The sequence below is a fragment of the Fringilla coelebs genome (assembly GCF_963513975.1).
Source record: "Fringilla coelebs genome assembly, chromosome: 9".
NCBI lineage: Eukaryota > Metazoa > Chordata > Aves > Passeriformes > Fringillidae > Fringilla > Fringilla coelebs.
The window spans coordinates 23,505,991-23,526,155 of record NC_140067.1 but is presented as its reverse complement, the minus strand read 5'-3'; the positions used below and the strand labels follow the sequence as shown (position 1 = coordinate 23,526,155).

General features: G+C 40.6%; 2 protein-coding genes across 2 annotated transcripts in view; one reads left to right on the top strand and one right to left on the bottom strand.

The window, feature by feature from the left end:
* Positions 1-20,165, top strand: part of CDC73 (cell division cycle 73) — a 102,162-nt gene that overhangs the window by 42,812 nt on the left and 39,185 nt on the right. The window lies entirely within an intron of this gene.
* LOC311156828 (beta-1,3-galactosyltransferase 2) lies at positions 11,306-18,603 on the bottom strand. Its single transcript, XM_084211096.1, has 2 exons — positions 18,163-18,603; positions 11,306-13,385 (listed from the first exon to the last, which is right to left on the bottom strand). The coding sequence occupies exon 2, from the start codon at positions 13,251-13,253 to the stop codon at positions 11,985-11,987; it is 1,269 nt and encodes a 422-aa protein (XP_084067222.1). The 5' UTR covers positions 13,254-13,385; positions 18,163-18,603; the 3' UTR covers positions 11,306-11,984.

Genomic DNA, 20,165 nt, shown 5'->3' with positions numbered 1-20,165 from the left:
CATTATTTATATCTCAGTTTATTTTATGTAGTTTAGTTAGTTTTCAGTTATTTTGCTTAATATTCTAGTATTTTTCTTTTGTGTTGATAAAGCCCTGGCTGCAGTCTGGCTTACTCCTTATGGCCAAGCTCTTGTAGGAGAAACTCATGGTGGACCCTGTGTGCCTTCTAGCAGAATGCACAGAATTCTCTTCCTGGAATGAACTGACTCTTAACCACTGAAGTCTCATCTCTCTGTGGTACCCTCTAGCCTGGTGCTGACCTGGGAGCTATTAAATAATTTAAAATGACAAGTTACTTCCTTTCTCATCTCTGCATCCTCCTGGATTCCAGGCTTGTTAAGGGATTTTGTGACAAATAAATAAGTTTCTGGAGGTGCCTTTGTGCTCACACAAAATACAATTAAAAAAAAAAAAAAACAACAAACAGCTGTGTAAAGCTTTGGGGTGATAAAAGCCCTCCCTGTGTCTGAAACATGACTGTGGTTCTTTCTGGTAGCCTTGGTGTCTCTGTCAGCCCCTTCAGGGGCTTGAAGACTTTGTGGAAATTCCTCCCAGATTTCTGTTGTAGCTCCTGAGCTCCCCAAAGCAGGATTTATTTCAATGGGTTAAAATCTTAATTCATATTTCATTTGTAATGAAACACGTCAGGACTTTGCAGGGTGGAGCTGTTGCCACCTGAGCAGGGTTGGGAGTCATTAGGAAGTTAAGAGGCTCCAATAATGGTCTGTGTTTTCCTGTTGAAGCAAGTACTTCATAGTTCTGCCATTCACAAATAACCTTTTCTCCTTAATACAATAGATGATGCAATCTAAAATGGCAATATACAAGTTTTCCTTAAGGCTATATCTAGATCAAGGCACTCAAGCAAATTAAAGCAAATTACCAAAGTGTTCAACATCAACATTCATAAGTTATAATGCATTAAATTGCCATTGGCTGGTGATGTCTTTAGGAATAAAATTAATTTAGTGAGCTGTGTGTAGTTTGATTTCCTTGCTTTACAGTGAGTGAAGGCCAATTTACTTCTGCATTAGAAAACTCACATGGGAATTCAGTGCATTCAAATTAATATGTTTTGACTTCTCACCTTTCCTTGAATCTTGATAAACCTTCAGATCTTTGTTCTCCCATTAAGGGAGCAGCTTCCCCAGACTGTCACACATGACTGCTGCTCCTCTGCTTGCTGGGGTCCCATTCCTTAGTGCTGTGTGTAGCCTACATGGGATTGCAGATGTGATCTGCACCAGGACCACAAATAAAATGCACTCGCTGCTCTTCACTGCAGGCACTAATGGCTGGGTTATACAGAGCCATGCCAGCATTCATTAACTCACCTGCACAGCCTGCACAAGGCACAGTTCAGGATCCTCTTGATCTCATGGACATCCAGCAGGAAATTCACTGCCTTCTAAATTTTCCATAATGCACTTGTTCTGTGTGTATATATAGAGAGAGTTAAAAATTGTAAAGGTATTTTTAACTTTGGGTTTTATTTTCGTTGGCAAGCACAAGGGTAATTTGTTTTGCTTTCAGTTTTATGTTTGGGGTGTTTAAGTTGAGAAAGGAATAAGAAATTAAATTGCTGGGGATGCTTAATAGGCTGTTTATTTTTGGGCATAGTCAATGCTTTCACACTTTACCTCAATTGTCATTACAGAAGAAAAAACACTCATTTCCAGTACTTAAACTGATGAATTGAAGCCTACCACTTAAAATTTGTCCACTTATTTACTTACACAAGCTCTTTAGGGCAGAATATTTTGTCTTTTAAGTGCTTGTCTTGCCTGTGTATTTCCCCTAAGTATGAGTTTGTGGGTTTTGCATCTTTTATCTCCCTGTTTAATAGAAAGAGATGTACTGTGCCATACTTACTCAAGTGTCACAACTTAAAAAGTTTGTAATTACTGTCCATTATTCTAAAGGATTTCTACTGGGTTTTAAAAATAATTTCCATTTAATGCAGTTAGCAGCAGCAGAATAAATGTACTGATAATTTCTGCTCCCATTCTGCATGTGTGGAGGATGGTACAGTCCTAGATTACAGCATCCCTATAGCTGAATCTGTGTAGGTGAATTTGTCTTCTGCCCTTATATTTTTCAGTAAATGGGGAAACTTGGGTATTATTTCTGTGACTTGTTGGCTAAATTTTACCAACTGCTTAGGGAGGGAGTATTGGTAATAACAGGTCCTAATCAACATTTATGTATACTTACTGGTTTTTAAAAACAAATAATTTTGATTTGGTCTAATATCATCTGATGCCACGGTTAAGTAAAGAGTTGGTCTGCAATATATGATCAATTCTCTAAAGGACTAAATCTTATTAGTAAGCTTTGAAAATGTTCTATAGAAAATTCAGAAACTGTAGTTTGGTATTTATTAGAAAGAGAGAGGTTTGTGTCATCTCTGGGAGTCATTGGTTTTTAGGGAGTTAGTGTTCACTTGTTTAGAAGGACTAGTTAGAAATTTCTCTGAGAATGAATGTTTAATGTGTTTTTGAGGTGTTTGGGTGAGGAGGGAGATTGTTATGGGGTTTGTATAGAAAATGTTTCATTTTTCATATTGCATCTTGCAAAGACTTGCTTCTAGCGGGTTACAGCATATCTCTGATAACTTGAGAAAACCTCTAGCTGTGAAGAGATAGATATAAAAGAGAAATAGGACAACAAGAAAAGAAAGCTTTATTGACAGTTGGATTTTTTTTTTTTTTTTTACTTCTTAAAATCCAGGGACAAACACATTCTTATCCGTATTGGCCACTGAAACAAATGAAATGCCAAATGCTTTCGGTGGCTGTGGTGGGAGGCAGCCTTTTTATTTTTTTTTTCTATGGCAACACATCTCATTGTCATCATTTTTCACTTCAAGTAACTGACAAAGCCAGTGTGAAATATGTTCAGCAAATATGTAAAGCTATTTTTGCCCAAGTCTTAAAGTGTCACCAAAAAAAAAGGAAACTGTCCAGCACCTTGGGTTACACAACTGAACATGGTGAAGAGTGAGAAGGCCCACGTGAACCCAGTGAGGTTCAGTAAGGCCCTTCAGCAAGTGCAGAAGGTGCTGAGCTGGGTTAGGGCAGTCCCAGCCTGGAGAAGGACTGCTTGGAAAGACTTGGCGGTTGTGTGGATGAAAAGCTGGGCATGAGCCAACAGTGTGCACTGCCAGCCCAGAAGGTGAACTGAATCCTGGGCTGTGTCAAAAGCAGGGGGCCAGAGGTGAAGGGGAGGGGGATTGTTCCCTTGTGAGACCCCACGTGCGGTGCTCATCCAGCTCTGCAGTGCCTGCACAGGACAGACAGACACGGTGGGCTCTTAGAGCAGGTCCAGAGGAGGCTGGAAAGGTGCTTGTGGGGCTGGAGCTGCTCTGCTCCAGGACAGGCTGAGAGCTGCAGGAGAGGAGAAGGCTCTGGGGGGACCCCATTGCAGCCTTCCTCAAAGAGGGTTTGTAGAAAAGACGGAGAATGTCTTTTGATAAGGGCAGTTTAAATAAACTGAGAGGGGAGATTGAGATTTCAATTAAATGTCAGGAAGAAATCCTTCCCTGTGAAGGTGGTGGGGCACTGGAACAGGTTGCCCAGCTGTGGAAGAAGTGTGCATCCTTTCAGAGTGTGAGCATTGTCCAACTGCAATTTATCTTACATTTCAACTGGATTCTGGCTGTGTGTGCTGAAATGGCCACACTTGGAACTGGAGCAGAAGAACTTTGCTGTGTTCTAGCCAGGATATATCATCATGGAGTGCTTGCTGCAATTCCATTATTGTGAGAAAAAAGAAACAACACTTAATGCTCCTGAGCATCTGTTTTGTCATGAACATGCTATGATTTATCTGTTCCATGGGTAAATCAGGGTCTGATGAATTTGAGGGCAATGTTAGTGCTTCAGGTGCTAATACTATGAGTCCAGGAGAATATTGTGATAAGAAATGGGGGGAAAAAACCACTCTATTTCATGTAAAATATTTACAATGAAAAAAAATTAATATAAGGTTCATAGGTGTTTTTTTCTTACAGAATTGGAAGAAGTAAAACATTAATACTTGACTGGTTGTCATAAGAAGTCTCACAGGCAAAACCAAAGTAGTATTTCATAAAACTCTCAAATTATGGAATATGTGCAGAAGATGCTACTTAACAAAAGTGTGCTCATGGGTGTAAGTTTTTTTAATGAATAGGAGGATGGGTAGGGAAGAAATGTCATTGTATAGTTTATTCTAGTTTTTCCATTCCGCTCTGCTAGCATGAAATTTGGACAATAAATCATTCAAATTACTTAACTTCTAGTAGAAAATATGGAAATGGTGGAAGGGAAAAAAAGAAAATTAAAATGTTCGAGGGATCCAGGCAGTGCACTTCTTAATGACTAGGACAGCATTATATTTCATTCAAGCTTAGTGCCTCCAAACTATTGTCACAGGGCTGTCATTCCTTTATTAACATTAATGAAAGCTGGATATCTGAAGTTGTTTGCAGCATCCATTTCTCAATTGATTTTTGGTTAGGAAAAAAAAATCATACCTTTGATGGATGTATCAAACAGATTTGCCTGCTTTTTTAAAAGGGGATATTTCACAGCTAGATAGTAGGCAGTAGTGACTACAGCTTTTAACTGAGAAAAAAATTGTAATTTTTTTAGAGTAAAAGAATTGTGATTATCTATCATTCTTGCCTAATTTTTTCTTTATTCATGGAATAAATGAATAATTCATGGAAAATATTAGGTTTCTCAATTAATCTGGATAACTTCCACAATAGTTAAATCATGTAAAATTTGATCAAATAATAAAAGCAAACTGCTACATCAGGTTTTAAAAATCAATTCAGATTTGGAAGACAGAATTTTGTCAGGGCATAAATAGAGGTATTACTGAAAATACTTTACTGTTGAAGATATATCCATATAAGAATAAGGTGATTTCTGGGGGTGTGCTGGATTTTGGTTGGTTTTTGCTTTTTCCCTGTGGTATACCTCACTGTGGGTATAGCATAAGCTTTGTAATTGGCTTTTTGAGCAATAGAGGTGTCAGTTGTTCCCTCAGGTATGTTTTAGTTATTTACCATTATTTTAGAGTCTGGAGTAACATTAAGAGTACCTCTAAATTGTCTCATTTCTTTACATTTTGGGACATAAAAATGTTATCCTTTTCTGCACTAAAAACCAGTCAATAAAAGACAACATTTTAGATTAGTTAAAGATGATGCAATGGGAAATGGATTCTCTTCATTCAGAAGGCTGGATAATTGAGTTGAATTTTTATGGCAGCAAAAATCGATGTCTAGGTGGACTTTGGAAGAATGCCTAAAAGGGACTGGCATTTGCATTAAGGAGCAGCACTAAATTTTTGACTGAGTCACAGATGGTACTTTCCAGTGTTTCTTTTTTTGTTTTGTCATCTTGTATCAACCTGTATGTTAGGGGAAAACAGGTTTAAAATGTGACGTAAATTGATGCTTCTTTTGAAAGTGATGACAGTGACACAAATCCTGAATGAAACCTGCAAGATTGTAGGTTATTCTTATTCTCAAAATAGTTTTTATGCAGGGTTTGTTAAATATTTAGGAAAGGCAGTGAGGAAGGTTTTAGTTTCCTTCAGTGTCTTGTCTGGTATTTTATTAACAAAGCATTTCTTGTGGCAGTTGGTTTTTCTCGTTATAAACTTTGAGCCTGACTGAGATGTGGGAACACTTGGCCTTTCCAGAAGAAAAGATGTGGTGAGGTTGTGGTTTTTCGAGAGTGTGAAGGGATTTGGTGGTTTTAGGATGGCATGGATGTTTTTAATTTTTAATTTAATATAAAACTTTAAAAAGTGTTAACGGCAAAAGAGCTGGGAATACTTTACCTTCTGAGGACTTTTTTTTTGTGTTGAAAAGATTTCCCTCTTAGATCCTTGCAAGCATGACTTTTTCTTCTGAAATCTGAATTTTTGTCATCTTGAGAAATTTTTAAAGATTTCACACTGTTTTCAGTATCTTAATCTCTTTTAGTTGAATATATTGCAAGACGTTATCAAAGCTGGTATCCTTAAAATGTTAGGATGACAAACATGTTTCACACACTTCACTTTTTAATGAGGTAAAGAAAAAGAGACTTCTCCATTATGCCCACACTGAGCATCTGGGGGATCAGAGTGAGTGGTTCACAGAATATTCCTATTAAACAGCTGAAATGCCACTTATTATTAGCTAAAGCTAAATGGGCTAATAGGAGGTGGAGGCATTGCTGTGATGCCCCTGTCCTCAGAGCACACTGTGTATTCCTCAGTGCCCTTTGGCCTCGCTGAGGTAGAACAGCTTGCAGTGTTTTGTTATTTAAAAAACACTAGTGGTTACAAACTGATAAAGATTGTATAAAAACACCGGTTTTTTCCTCCTCCTCTTTTCTTGAGCAAATGACATCTTGAAGGTCAGCAACAATTCACTCCACCCTTCAGAAAGTGGGTTTTTTCCTCCAGCCTTTCCAGGCTAATGAAAGCCCTTTGAGAAAAATCCCATCAAAGATTTTAGCAGCCTTGACTTCTCCACCCTGGACACTGCTCAGCTTAAGCATTCACATAGAAACCTTTGAGAGTACATAAAGCTTTAAGCCACGAGTACTCCCTGAGCTGGGGGGACTTTTTTTTTTTTTTTGAGTGGTAATTCAAGGTCACTGTCTTGGTCAGAACCCTTTGACCAAAAGCACAGTCTTGAGAAAAGTGAAGGGAACGGTTCGTACCCTGTGGTTATAGAGCAGTTAGCTCATGAACCAAAATGCATCATTACTATCATTCAGTTAGTGTTATCAGGAAAACTGTCAGATTGAAATGCTTAAGAGAGCTCTTGTAACTGTTGCCATGGCAATATCAGAAAAGCAACGTGGTAATGTTCATCCGTATCCCATATTCAGTTAAATTCCTTTGCAGTCTTTTAACTGTAAAAGCAAGGTACCATATTGTACCAGACTCTGTTTCTTTTGAGCTGGAACAAATGAAGGCTGAATTTAACTCTTTGTGTGAAGATGAAATATAAATCCTAGGCACAAGTGATCTCATTTGCTTTGCTCTTGGTTTGCTTGTGTTCTATGTGTAAAGTACTCTCTGCAGAGTTACTGATCTGCTGTTCATGCCATGGTGTCATGACTTGGAATTTAGTTCAGGCTTTAAAAAAACACATGCACTGCAGTCACAACTGAAACATTTTGTTAGAAGAAGAATGCATTTGTTAGAATAATGGATTTACCTCATATGTAAATCTTCTTTAAGTGCAGAAGTGTGACACTTATGACTAGAATTCCAGATCCTGCTTTCTCATTTGGCCTCGCTTTTGTAATGCTTTTCCCTGCCACTGAGCCTGCCCTGTGTTACCAACCTGTGTGATGTTGATCAGCTGTGCATTTTTAGTTTCACTCTTCTGTTTTCTGACATTCAAGCTCCTTTTTCACTGACTTGCTGCAAGAAGTTGTTTTCCAGAGCCCTCCCCCAGCCTCCTGCCCTGGAAAGCCTTTGCCTTCACTCTTGGTACAAAGCAGAGCCCACGTCCTGTCCTTGCTGACCTACATTTGCACAGAGCAGCATTTCAGAGCTGGCCATGCAGCTTCCCTGCCTCCCTCCTTCCCTGGGGCTGCCCACGGACTGGCTGGGGAAGGGAGGCAGGGCTGGGTGGGCTGGAGATGGCATCTGCAGGGAGAACAGCCAGTGCCATGTCCAGGACATGTTCTCAGCCAAAGGGGTGATACTGTGCTCCGAGTCACATTGTGCTTTGGAAGGACAATCTGAAATGAAAAGGACAATAATGCTTTTCACTGAGAGGTGCAGTTCTCACAGTGTAACAGAGTGATTGTCCAATATTTGCTTATTTGTGCTATTTGACAGCAAGAGAGGGATTGAGAAATAGCATTTAAAATTGGGTGAATATGGCAACAAGTGACGTTTTTGCAAAACAGTTGCAAGCCTGTTCTTTCCAAAAGCACAAATGGAAGAAGTAGTAGCTCCTATATTAGCATCTTCTCTCTCCCTTTCATTTCCTCCTAGGATGTTTCCATGCATTGCAATGAGCATTCGTTCAAGGGAAAAGGTTTCTTACCCTGTGGGATTATGTAGGTATTTTAGATTGATGTGTGATTAGGGACTGTGTTAACATATCAGGAAAATAAGTGGGAAGAGGGAGGCAGTCTAAAGTAATGGCCTTTAGGTGCTTCCCTCCCCTCCAGTGCCTGATTTAGCCTGGGCTCAGAGACAGTTAATGCATGTCTTAACATGTTGATATATTCTGAAAATATTTTGTAAATGAGGACTGACACATTTAATATTACTGCACTGCAAAGAAAAGCAGATTCTAAATTGCTGTTCTAGTAAGGTTAACCTGAAAAGCAGTCTGTCTCATCTCTTCTAGATCACTGCCATCCCATAATTTAAGTTTATAAATTTAAGTGAAGATCTTAGTGGCCACTGAATTTTCTCTCAGAAAAACCACTGATGCTTGGAAGTACTTTGACATGTAATTTTTAGAATTTAGAACAACTGCAAACTTTACCCATGAAAGATCTCTCAGTGACTGGGGATGGGATCAGTTCTACTACACCAGAAGCTATAGTTGCACGTTTTGCATTCTTAATTCTATTGGTGTGGGATGTGCAAATATCTCATACCACTGATTTAATTGGAGATGTGAAAGGAACAGTTCTATTGTTCAAGAACTTTTTTTTTGTGGGACTTCATTTTGGTCCTATAGTATCAATGTGTAAATCTTCATTAAGCTGAAAGTTACATAAATATGGTGAAATGATGGAATTCCAGTTTCTGGTATTTGTTACCAGGCTAGCTTTGCTAAGATTTTTCTTTGCCGTAATAATGGTGCTGATGATGTCACAATTTTTTTCTCCCATCATAACTTTTGAGCCATTATGACTTTTTGTATTTGTTTTAAACCTGAAGCAGACATACAGAGAAGTAAAAACATTTAAAGCAAGTATGATACAAACTCTTGTACTTCTGTAATCAATGAATAGTTATATCCTCTTTTTTACTGCATTGCAGACATGTTAGAGTTTTTAGCTGCAAGTTTGTATGCTATTGCTAATGAAAAATGCTTTTTTTTCTTGCTGTATGGGGAAAGGAAGTGAGAGAACTTGTCCAAGCTTTTAATGATATAATTAATTATTGCACTATTTTTAACATGAACCATTTTTATATTCTAGTAGAGTGAGCAAATAGCTTAAACACAAGCTAGAAAACAGTAAAACATTCAGAGAAAAGAATGTAGAGCATTCATTCTGTAATTGCATATTTCATCATACAAAATGATTCCCTTTTGTTTTTGAAAGCTTTGCAACAAACTGTGTAAGAAAACAGTACTTGGATGCAAATGTTTTTAGTAGCCTTTGACCATCTTGATAAGGGTTCAAGTATGTTTATAGAGTAGTTTCAACTTACACCCAAACATTAATACAAATTTAAAAAATCATGTTGGACCCTTAAAAGGGCATTAAAATGGCTTTTTATTTAGCATTCTGGTGCTCCTCACTAGTCCTGTAAGTAGCAGGAGGTTTGGTATGCTGAACTCATGGGCATTTTGTCGTGGTTCTGCCAAGCTTGGGCAGATCAACATCGTGTAGGAGCTCCAAAGTCCAGCATCCAAGAGGTGGTTTGGCTGCCAAACTTGATGATTCCAGTGCCAAACTATTTAAGGTTTAGTATTAACCTCTTGGATTACACCCAGGAGCCAGAAGAGCATTTAGGACTGGCCAGGGTTGGTAAAATCAAGTACATCACAGTGGAGCTGGAAAATGCCAAGGGCCGGGAGCAGGCTGAAGTCCTCTCCAGGAGGCTGGATTGTGTTCTTGGCCAGCACTGCCTGGGGAGGGGCCACTTATGGCACTGGACATCTTCCACAGCTCAGTCCCCTGCAGTAGCTGGCTTCCCACACTCACTCTGGGGTCTGGAGCTGGCACTGCAGTTAGAGCCTGCCTCCTGTGACCTTCAGCCAGGTGCCTTCAGCTGGGAGCGAGCAGCACATGGACTGGGGAGAAATGCACTGGGGGCTGAAAGCACACTCCCAAAACATCTGTCCAGGGCAGCTCTCTCACATGAATGCCAACAGGCATCGTGTCAACTGAGTGTATGACCTTTCAATTTAGTCAGAGAAATCTCTGCAGAAGAGAGTTATTACTTTTACAGGTCTTTGTTTTCCCCAAAACCAGACATTTATATGATTTGAGGTGTTTTGGAAATGCAGAAATGTACAATTAGCACACCCCAAATACAACAGAGGAAAAAATTTAGTGGAAGATCACAAAAAAAAATGGTGTTGAGCAAATTCCCATCTCCATCTTCTATTGGACCTGCTGGAATTGCTTCAGAGGTGCATTCAGTGCCTTGCAGTCTGTTCATATGTGAGAGTTGCTGCAGACAGACAGCCCAAGAGCTGCTGAGAATGGTCAGTAATATGATTTGTCTTCTCATTACAAAGGAGAAAACCCTGCTGTGATCTCTGTACTGTGCATGAAAACCAGGCTTCAAGGACTAGGGTACACTAGAAAAATCTGGTAATGCTAAAGTTAGAAATTTCTTTCTTCCTGAGCAGCTTTCCCAGAAAAAGTAAAATCTTAAGACCATAAATATAATCAATTTTATTAAATAATAAAAGTACATCAAATATTTGTATTTTGTCCAATTAATAAGTCCCAGTCAAACAGAAAACTAATTGCAGTTTGATCATGTGCTGATGATCAGAGGTGGGTATTGCTTACCCCGGCACTGTGACAAGCAGTAATAACCTGAATTTGATACAACTCTGCTGTAACAGTTGGAAAATAAGCTTTAAAAGTTCTGTTTGTTAGAAAACTGCAAACCTGTGAATAGATTTAACCCACTTCTCACAAATTATTTTCAGTGGTACGTGTTGTGACTTTAAATTGCTTAGGCTTTGTTCCTGCCCATCTTGCTGGCTGGAACTCTCAATCTTATTGTGACCTAGTTTTCCCCACCTATAAACTCAGGTGTGGGGCTTCATTTTCTCCAGCAGATGTGCTTTCACTTGGCTGACCCTTGCTTTCTGTCAGACAGGAAAGAGCAAAGAAACACTTTTGATTAATTTTCTCCCGCTTTGCAAAATATGAAATTTTGTCAAGAACAGTGCAAGACTGGAACTTATGTTTTACATTTCTCATCAGCCTCTGAGTTACCTTGAAGTTATGTAGGGAAATTAAGAGCAGATCCAATGAACTTGCGTGAAGGTTCCAAGTGAAATGAATGTTACTTGGCACCAGATCTTAGGAGCTTGCCCTGTGACTTCTAGAGAATCAAGTAACTTGCAGTCAGCTCTTTGTGGACTGAAAGTTGCATCCAGAACACTGCTTGCATTTCTGAAGGCAATGTACAAAGCAACTTTGCAACTTTGATTTCATTTGTAACTCTTTCCAAACCAAATGAGCAAACTTCTGAAAACTGGACTACTTCAAGGGAGTACATTCTTAGTGCTTTAGAATTTATTGGTAGTGTCTTACTAAATTGTGACATTGCTGAATGTGTGGTACATTAAAGTAGTGTATAATAATTGTCATGTGGCATTTGAAGGTAAAATTGATCTGCCCTTTGTGCAATTCCTTAGTTTTTAATTTTTCATTTTACAGCAGTTCTGGATAATAATAAATTACATGGAAGAGAACTAGAGCTATGAATGCACTGCTTAAAATAAAAATTTTAGTGTGGAAAATATGCTCAATTATATTTTACTGGCACATGAATCAGCAATTGTACCACCAAAGTGTGCATGCTTATTATTGCATGTTAACACAGAAATCCTTATATACCATCTTGTCTTTTTTTTTCCTTAATCTCGAATTTGCTGGGAAAACCTTTTCATTATAATTTCATCATATTCAAGAGCTATAATTTTTTAACTTAAAAAAATAATTTCCCCCCTGCCCCGTGTGCTGGGCTCAGAGCTGGGGCTGCTGCGTGTCCGTGTCGGTGCGCTGAGCGCCGTTTCTGTACACGTGCCGCGGGGCCCTCAGTGCAGCCTGCGGTGGCGGGACCTGCCGGCCTTGTCCTTGGCCGCGTTGGCGCAGGCGTTGTGCTTGTTCTGCTGCAGGTGGTTCCAGTATTTGATCAGTTCGCTGGGTTGGAACTGATGGGAGGTAATTAGGTGGCTGTATTTACAGCTGGAGTAAGAAACTCGCCAGTGATTGAAGACGAACTCGTTGGGTGGGGGCATGGGGTCAATCCGCAGCTTGGCGAGACAGATCCCCACGTACACGTCCTCTAAGTGTAAACGTCTGATGCTTAAGGAGACCTTAAAGATTTTTTCCGCTAAGTCTCCAGAAAAAACATAACCAGTTCCAGAGCAGAATACAGGGTAACGTTCACTTGGATACAAATCAGGTGGCATATACCACTTGCTATCCTTGTTCCTATTAGGTGCATAACCTCTCATTAAATAACCTGTAAAATACTTGTGCCTCGGAGGAAGTTCTGGTTTCAGAAGCTTGTGTATTAAATACTCAGTATTGACAAACATATCACTATCAGTTTTCATAACATACGGAACATGTGGACAGTAAGTTGCAACCCAGTTCATTCCCATCAGAGTTTTTATAGTTAAATTATAGTAGGTGTCGAAGTATTCTTGTTGAATGATGTCGTGGTACTGTCTGCTTTCCTCAAGGATGGTTCTCTGGAGGTATCCATCTACCTTGGTGCTTAAGCCCAACAAAAAAATCCGCACAATTTGGATGCCAGGTGTCAGGCTCTCGTTGCCCCAGGTCTGTCGAATCGCTTGTCTGGCTTCCACCTGGCCTGGCTCTGCAGCTATGAGCAGTATTAGAAAAGGGGTTTTTCCCTGGCACTTGTCAGGCTCGTTGATGACGTATTTGAAATGATAGGAAGTTGGATGCCCAGTGCCTTTCTCGTTGTAAATACTTCCATTGGCCCTGAGGGTGTTTTCCAAACCGGTTACTCCCTGTGGGGACAGATCCGTGTTGTTGGGGTTGGTGACTGTCTGAGGCCTGAGTGTCTGAGGCACAGCATCTCTCCACATGCTCCTTAGAGAGCTGTGGTTGGTCTCACTTTTTGTAGATCTAAATCCTCGTATGGTGTAAGACATGGGGTTTTCTCTGAATCCAGCCTTGCCTGGCAGCCAGTCATGATGGTTAAAGAACAGAAACATGGCAAAAAGAAACACCAGAGAGACCAGGCCAATGAGATGGGTGCGAAACAGAGACCTTTTGGTATTCCAGGTCATCTTTGCCAAGCAGCAGTGTCGTCTTCTCCACTGAAGCATGTTGTAAGGATCCAGAGATGGGATATGAGACAATGCTCAAGGAAAAGGCTTTTCCAATTGGTTTAGAATCCACTGCTATTCTTTGGTATTCATTTTCCTTTGAGTGGAGCAATCGGCTGCAAATGGCTCACTCTGCAAAGAATAAAAAAAAAATCAGAAATCTTTCATTTTACACACTCGTAATATAAGCGGTTACAAATAGAAACTAGATATAAACATAAAATTAAGTTAAATTTACTTTTTCAAAGAACAGCCCATGTCAATGGAAATAAGATTTGACTGAGGCTAAAAGCCAACCTTGTTTTATTATTTAACTTGATTTGTTAGCTTTTAAAAATGCTTTTTTGCCTGGTAAAAGCTTCGACAAACATCCTGGATACCAAAGATAAAGAGGCAAAAAAAAAAAGGATCATGTTAGCAGGAAAAAGTGTGAAGTAGATGTGAATAGCTTCATATCCATGGCTGTGAAATCCTTGTAGAGTATTTGAGAAGGACTGAATGAGAAAGCCTTGCTGGCAGATGGAAGGTTTAATGGCATTAATTAAAATTGATTTGACATGCAGAGGCTAGGATGGCTGACAGTTTTCAAGCCCTTTTTGCAGATGGCCGTGCCTGGTGGTGGGACAGACGGCGTGGGGCTGGCGATGGCAGGGCTGTGTTAGTCACAGGACACTGCCTGGCGCGCCTCCGCTGGCCCCCACTGTGCAAGGAAGGTCAGGGAGAAGATGCACCTGTCAAAATTCATTTTAAGGGTCCAGTAACCTCACTGCACAGCCCTCTGATGCTAGTGCAGGATAACATTCCTGGTCACTTCTCAGGCACCTTTCACCTTCTACTCTGCCTTGGAGGAAAACATTGCATGGAGCACTGGGCTGTGGTGCCAGGCTCAGAGGCAGCTGAATTAAAATTAAGCTCTTGATGTTCAGTAGACAGAGATCTTGGGTAGTGATCATGTTAACTGGAAATAAAACTGCTCAGGACTAAGTTTCTGGCCAACTATCTGATGATCATGATAGTGGGTTGGGTTTTTTCCCCTCTATACAATCATATGTAAGTACTGCACATAGCAGTTGGAAATTTCAAGTGTTCTGACCAGCAGCTGTAGCTGTAGGAAAAAGTGCCAAAGTAGTCCGTGCTTAATTTTCTCTTAAATTTTTGTTCATATTCAGCAGCAGAGTCAATATGGCAGCTTCATGATGCTGCATATTAAAAGCTGATCACATCATCTCGTAAATGAACTTTCACTGTACAATAGCAATTCGTTTGTGATTTTCAATTTGCCCTAATTTATTCCTGGGCCCTAGGGTCTTGTATAGGAAAAAAGGATGACAGTTGAACAAGAGTCCATAGAAAATGCGGTTCCTAATAGAAATATGCGATTTATTAATTGCTTCGCTATCTTCTTAAACCAATATTTGAATTTGGGCATTTAAAAACCAAGTGATACGTTACATGGGAAATTACAGGGTTTAATTCTGTAAGAGAGTAATTTAAGATGAGATGTCAGTCAAATAATAGGGTAGTAGATAGATGTGTGTGACGCAACATTGAGTCTGCCCTGCTCACCAAAGGGAATATTTGTGTTTCGGAAGGGTGGGGAGAGGGGTGCGCCTGATGTTTATTTTACTCATTGCCGGGATCTTTACCGTCACCCTCCGCATGAGCGGGAGCTGCCTCATGGCCCGCCGCCGGCCCGTGACCCCCGCCAGGGGGCGACGCTGCGCGGCCAGCGTGACGCGGGAAGGCGCGCCGCGATCCTGCGGGAACAGCCGAGCCCGGCCCGGGAACAGCCGAGCCCGGCCCGGGAACAGCCGAGCCCGGCCCGGGAACAGCCGAGCCCGGCCCGGGAACAGCCGAGCCCGGCCCGGGAACCCCCGAAAGGCCCAGGGCACTCCGGCTGCTTTCGTGCGTTTGGTTTTAAAGCTTGCTGAAAGTGTCTCTGATTTTCTTATTTAGCTGTTGGGGGCTGATGCCACTTCCCGGAGACTCAGGTGTGTCTGTAAAAATCATAAACCCTTGTGTCTAAACTAGTTCAGGAATTAACCTGGCACTCCGTGCTTGTGCTGCCTTAGCTCGCATGTGAAAGAAGATGAGCCCCAAATGTGTGAGACTCGTGTTTGTGTGACCATTTGCACCTGCTTTTCCGTGCTGGAAAAACAGAAGCTCACCCTCAGAACTCGTAATTGTTAGTTTGTCTGCAGTGTGCAGTGAGTTGTAAATGAAGGCTCAGCTATTCGGGAATATCTCTGTCTAAACAAACAGAAATGTCACTTCAAAGGATAGCCCTGATCTCAGGGCAGTGCACTGTTTGATTGGAGGGCAGCAGTGGGAACGTTTGATTAATTACCGTTCCATTGCATGCATTCACAGTTTAGGAAGAAAATCAAACCCAGAATTTCACAAATGTGGAGCAGCAGCTAGAACTCAGATTAATTTTGTTACACTGAATTGTTCCACTTATAAAACTACAGTCATTAGATGGAAATACTTCAGCAAAAAGTGCACGGCAATACTAATCTTTGTTTAACTGAGGCAGTGTTTTGATGAGCACCTACTTGGATAAGGCAACAGGCAAAAGTGAGAATCTCGAGTTACATAAATATTTGTGTAAACTGACAGGGGTTTGCAGGTGCTGTGTTTCCCTGATGCACCGATGTCCCAGCAAAGGCACTTGCCATGGCCGAAGCCTTTCTTTATGCACGCTTACATAATGCATATGAAAATAAGTTTTACAGTGAGTGACAGATCTAGAATCAGAAGACATTTTAAGAGAGTCATCTTTCCTTGATATTTTTTTATGTAGTTGTTTGATTTTTCAAGGTAGGAGTGTCTTAGAAAATCTGTCTCTGTTTGCCCTTTAAAAAGGCATTTTATGAATAGGGGAAGCACCCACATCTGTATTTCAGCTTCATTGACTGAAAAACCCAAATAACATGGGCTCATTTTCTTTGCAGTTGTGTGTAGAACATTTCAAAACATACAGTGGGGTGTTAAGCATTGAAAATACAGCAACAACAATGGCACCTTTGAAAAAAATACTACATGCTAGGGTGTATTGTTTAAAAATAATGTATAAAATTGTCAACAGATATTAAACCCACCATCTAGTTCTATAATAAAAATATTATTTTCTCTCATTTAATTAGGGTTAGAGCATGACTTTTTTTGCCCAAATACTTAAAATTCCATTTCAGAGAATGGTTATGAACAGGCACCAACTATTGACAGTAGATGAGAAAACCCAAGTACAGCAGAGGGTCTCTAGAACGCTCACCTTGTCCTCGGGGAGTGTGTTGTTGCATGTAACTGCATTTTGGAGATGTTATTTGTGATAATGCTGCTTCATTTTTGGAACCTGGCAGTGCAGTCACTGATGCATTATCAAATGCCAAATACATAAACTGTGAATGCCTCTTGAATTTTTATTTGTGGTCTGTGCTCTGCTGGTGTTTTGGTTCCTGGTACTTGCAGTTCTGCTCTATAATTACAGCTTTGAAAATTGAAGCATTCGACTTCCTATTCACACGTCTTAGATTTTCATATTTTGATTAGCTGTGTGGGCAAACTCTTAAATTAGAGGGAAGAGTTCAAAAGGCAGCCAGAGTCTCTATTCTGATGAACAGCAGTTGCATATTGGGCCTCATTTAATGTGCCTGACTTCCCTTACGAGCTCCATTAATCTTCTGCACAAAACAGTATTTGGGATAAGGTTTGATGTGCAGGTTTTTAAATGCCTGATACCAATGTCTTACATTAACCAGGTGTGCTTCTCCTGGAGTGTTGCCCGAAGATACATTTTTTGTTGTTGCTTTAAAAGTTCTCTCAAGTGACTTTATATTCTAAATGCCTTAAAACTGATTTGAAACCGGTGTCTGATGTATGCTGCATCCCTTGGTTTGTGAACTCCTTCCAGCTGCAGTTGTTTTATTTCATGTTGGCATTGCCTTGGGCAAAGAAAGCACATTTATATTGACATGTAATGATTTATTATAGTTTATTGGAAGATTCTGCAGATAAGCACTTTCTTTATGTGGTGTATTGAATTGCTATAGATTTAGGTCTTAAATTTGTATTGCAAATATTCACCTTTTCTTTTGTCACTAGAGACAAAGTATTTAAATTTCAACAAAAAATAGGAATGAATGGCAATTAGATGGAATGTCATTTTGCAATCCAAGTTAAACAGTAAGTGTTTTCATATTAAACAGAAATTGCAGTGATGGCAGGAGATAAGTTACGTGCTTACCATTTTGAGTGTGCAGTGTTTGAAGGTTTCCTTTTGGGATGTCAGGGAGCCTGACGTTACTTGTAAATCGTGGTGCCTGATTGCACTGCTGATGGTTTAAATCATGCCCAGTCTTTTGCATGCTCCCAATTTCTGCTTGGCTGCTAGTGCCCTTGTGACATTTTGCTTGTGTTTGGGGGGCAGAAAAGCAAGTGTAAAAAGGGCTGAGGGGACTTCTAAGATAATGTATTTTGACTGTGTGGTCTGTTTTGATGGTTCAGTGCTCTCGGTATGTCACATTATGGCCATTTTACCATGCTTTAAGATTACTTCAGATAAGGATTAATTCTGACCTAGTTTGAGAGGATTTCTAACTGGTTTTTCTGTATTGGAGGGGCTTGAGTTTTTAATTTCCCAGTTAAAAGCAATCATTACGGGAACTCCATTATCCCTTTAATCCTTCCTCTCCAGCCACACCAGCCTTGGCAGACTGTGAGCACCGCATTTAGTCAGTGTAAGGGAGTGACATTGTGCTGGGGGAGAGCAAAACCTGCTAGAATTCTTTCTCCCTGCTCTGAGACCCTGTTATCTCAGGGCTCTGCAAATTAGGAGCGATCATTATCTGGAACGGTCGAAAGGTAACAGACAAGCGAATGAATATCACACACAAGGGTTTTGACATACCTTCCTTGGTCAGGCCATTTATGGTGCAGGATTATACCCACAGAAAATAGTTTGGGCACGCCATCACTTCAGCAAAAAAGATGCTCTCGACCATGCGCACATCCCCCGGCAGCAGCCGTGCTTCCGCCGCGCTCGGGATCCGCTCTGTCCATCTGCCTCCCGTGGCCGTGTTACCTTCCCGGCTGGCCAGCGGCGTCCTTGGCCGGGCGCTTGCCGTTCATGCTGCAGACAAAGGACGGGAGCTGTGGCCGCTGCGGGGCTGGCCGCGCTCGCAGCCCGCGCTGGGCTCTCACATCTGGCGCCTCGCCGCTCGGACAATGCAGGGCTGCGCTCTGCTCTCCTCGGGATCCATATTCCTGCTGGAAATGTTAGCGGGGAGTGCTAGCGCGTAGTGCCTCAGTTGTCTTCAGTAATAGGATCTCCCTCTGCTCCTTCCTTCATTGTTGCTAGGCAGTAATAGAAATGGTTTGGAGTTGTTTTAAGCCGGAATTGTGGTGTATAAAATCCATTCCGTAGTTCTTCAGCTGCTGCACAGGCAGGCAGCAGTTTAAATGTGGGCTTTGACAGATGCTGTCTTCTGACAGAGCAGAATTTAACGTCACTGCTTGGCTGAATCCCACGTGATTGTTTGCATTCATTTTGACTAAATCCAAAGGCAGACAGGAAGCTTTACAGGCTCTTGCTCTTATTTGATAAATGATACATTCTCAGTTCATGCACGGTGATAGGTGAATTGTATAAAAATTGTATGATCGTTAAGTGAAAAATTGAGGGTTTTTACAGGTTGTTTTCACTTTTCCTTGACGCTGCAACTTAGATTCTTTAGGAGATTTTTAATGCTAGATGTTGTAGTCCCATATTCCAAAAGCTGTTCTGCAGTGCAAGGGAATTATAAGCATTTAAATGCTGAAGGTTGATTTAACCCATTTGTCTCTCTTGGAGTACAAATGGTCTGTGCCTTCATGCCAAAGAAAAGATAGAAGTGCCTTTCTTTGCTCATGTTTCCTTTACACATTCTTACTCTTTAAAAGCTGCTTTTTGTTATCTGAGGTTATTCAGGTGGGCTGATCAACACTGATTTATAAGCACATGCTGTTAAGCTGCCTCTCTGCTGTTAATAGCTTTCTGCTATGGGCTGGCATTGTAAAGTCAGGAGCACTTCATTTCAATTATTGATGAACCTAAAATGTCTTTTGTCTGTTACAGAAATACCTATGTCAAAAAATTTGTCTTTTTGGTTCTAAGGAAACTTGTGTTCCTTTCATTTCTCTCCTTACAATGACTGACCCTTCTATGCTGAAGCATCTTATATTTACTATATAAATAAAATACCATAATACCTGAGAAAATAGAGACCTAGCAGTATACTTGCCCAGGTATTTATTAGTTGCTGTGTTTGCCCACTCTGTTTTGAAAAGCTAATGACTGGCTCTTCAGACCTTTTTTTTGACAAGGAGTAAAGAAACTGTGACTTATCTGGTGTGTCTGATTCGTAGTGATGGGGGTTGGCATGTCCCTTAGTGGGAAATAAGGCTTCCCCAGGCAGTCAGTGTATTTTTTATTCTAGATGCATAATATGATAATTTATTAGAAACATAATCAGATTTAGATCCTCCTAACTAAATCATCTATGTACACTAACTTTCTCTATTAATTTAGTCTTGTTTGTAATGCATGAGTTTTCTAACCTCAACGATTTCCACAAATCCTTTGATCCTATCTGAGGACATTTTAGGATCATGAGCATATTTCCTAAAGAGTAATTATAAATATTAAGTGCATATCAGTAAAGACTTTGTATCTCCTCCAGTCTAAACAAATCAGTGTTTAAAAAATGGAGGGGAGGGGTCAGTGTGGGGGTAGAGCATGAGAAGAGGGCCTGTGTCCAGCACCACTTACTGATCTGGGACCTTGTTGAATAATTGAGAATCAGTGCATTGAGACGTTCCATATGTGCCCAGATGAGTCCATTTCCCACCTAGACACACAAAGCTTTCTGCTGC

What these genes read in the sequence shown, in the direction of transcription:
- LOC311156828 (XM_084211096.1), bottom strand. Translation starts at nt 13,253, where the DNA reads ATGCTTCAGTGGAGAAGACGACACTGCTGCTTGGCAAAGATGACCTGG.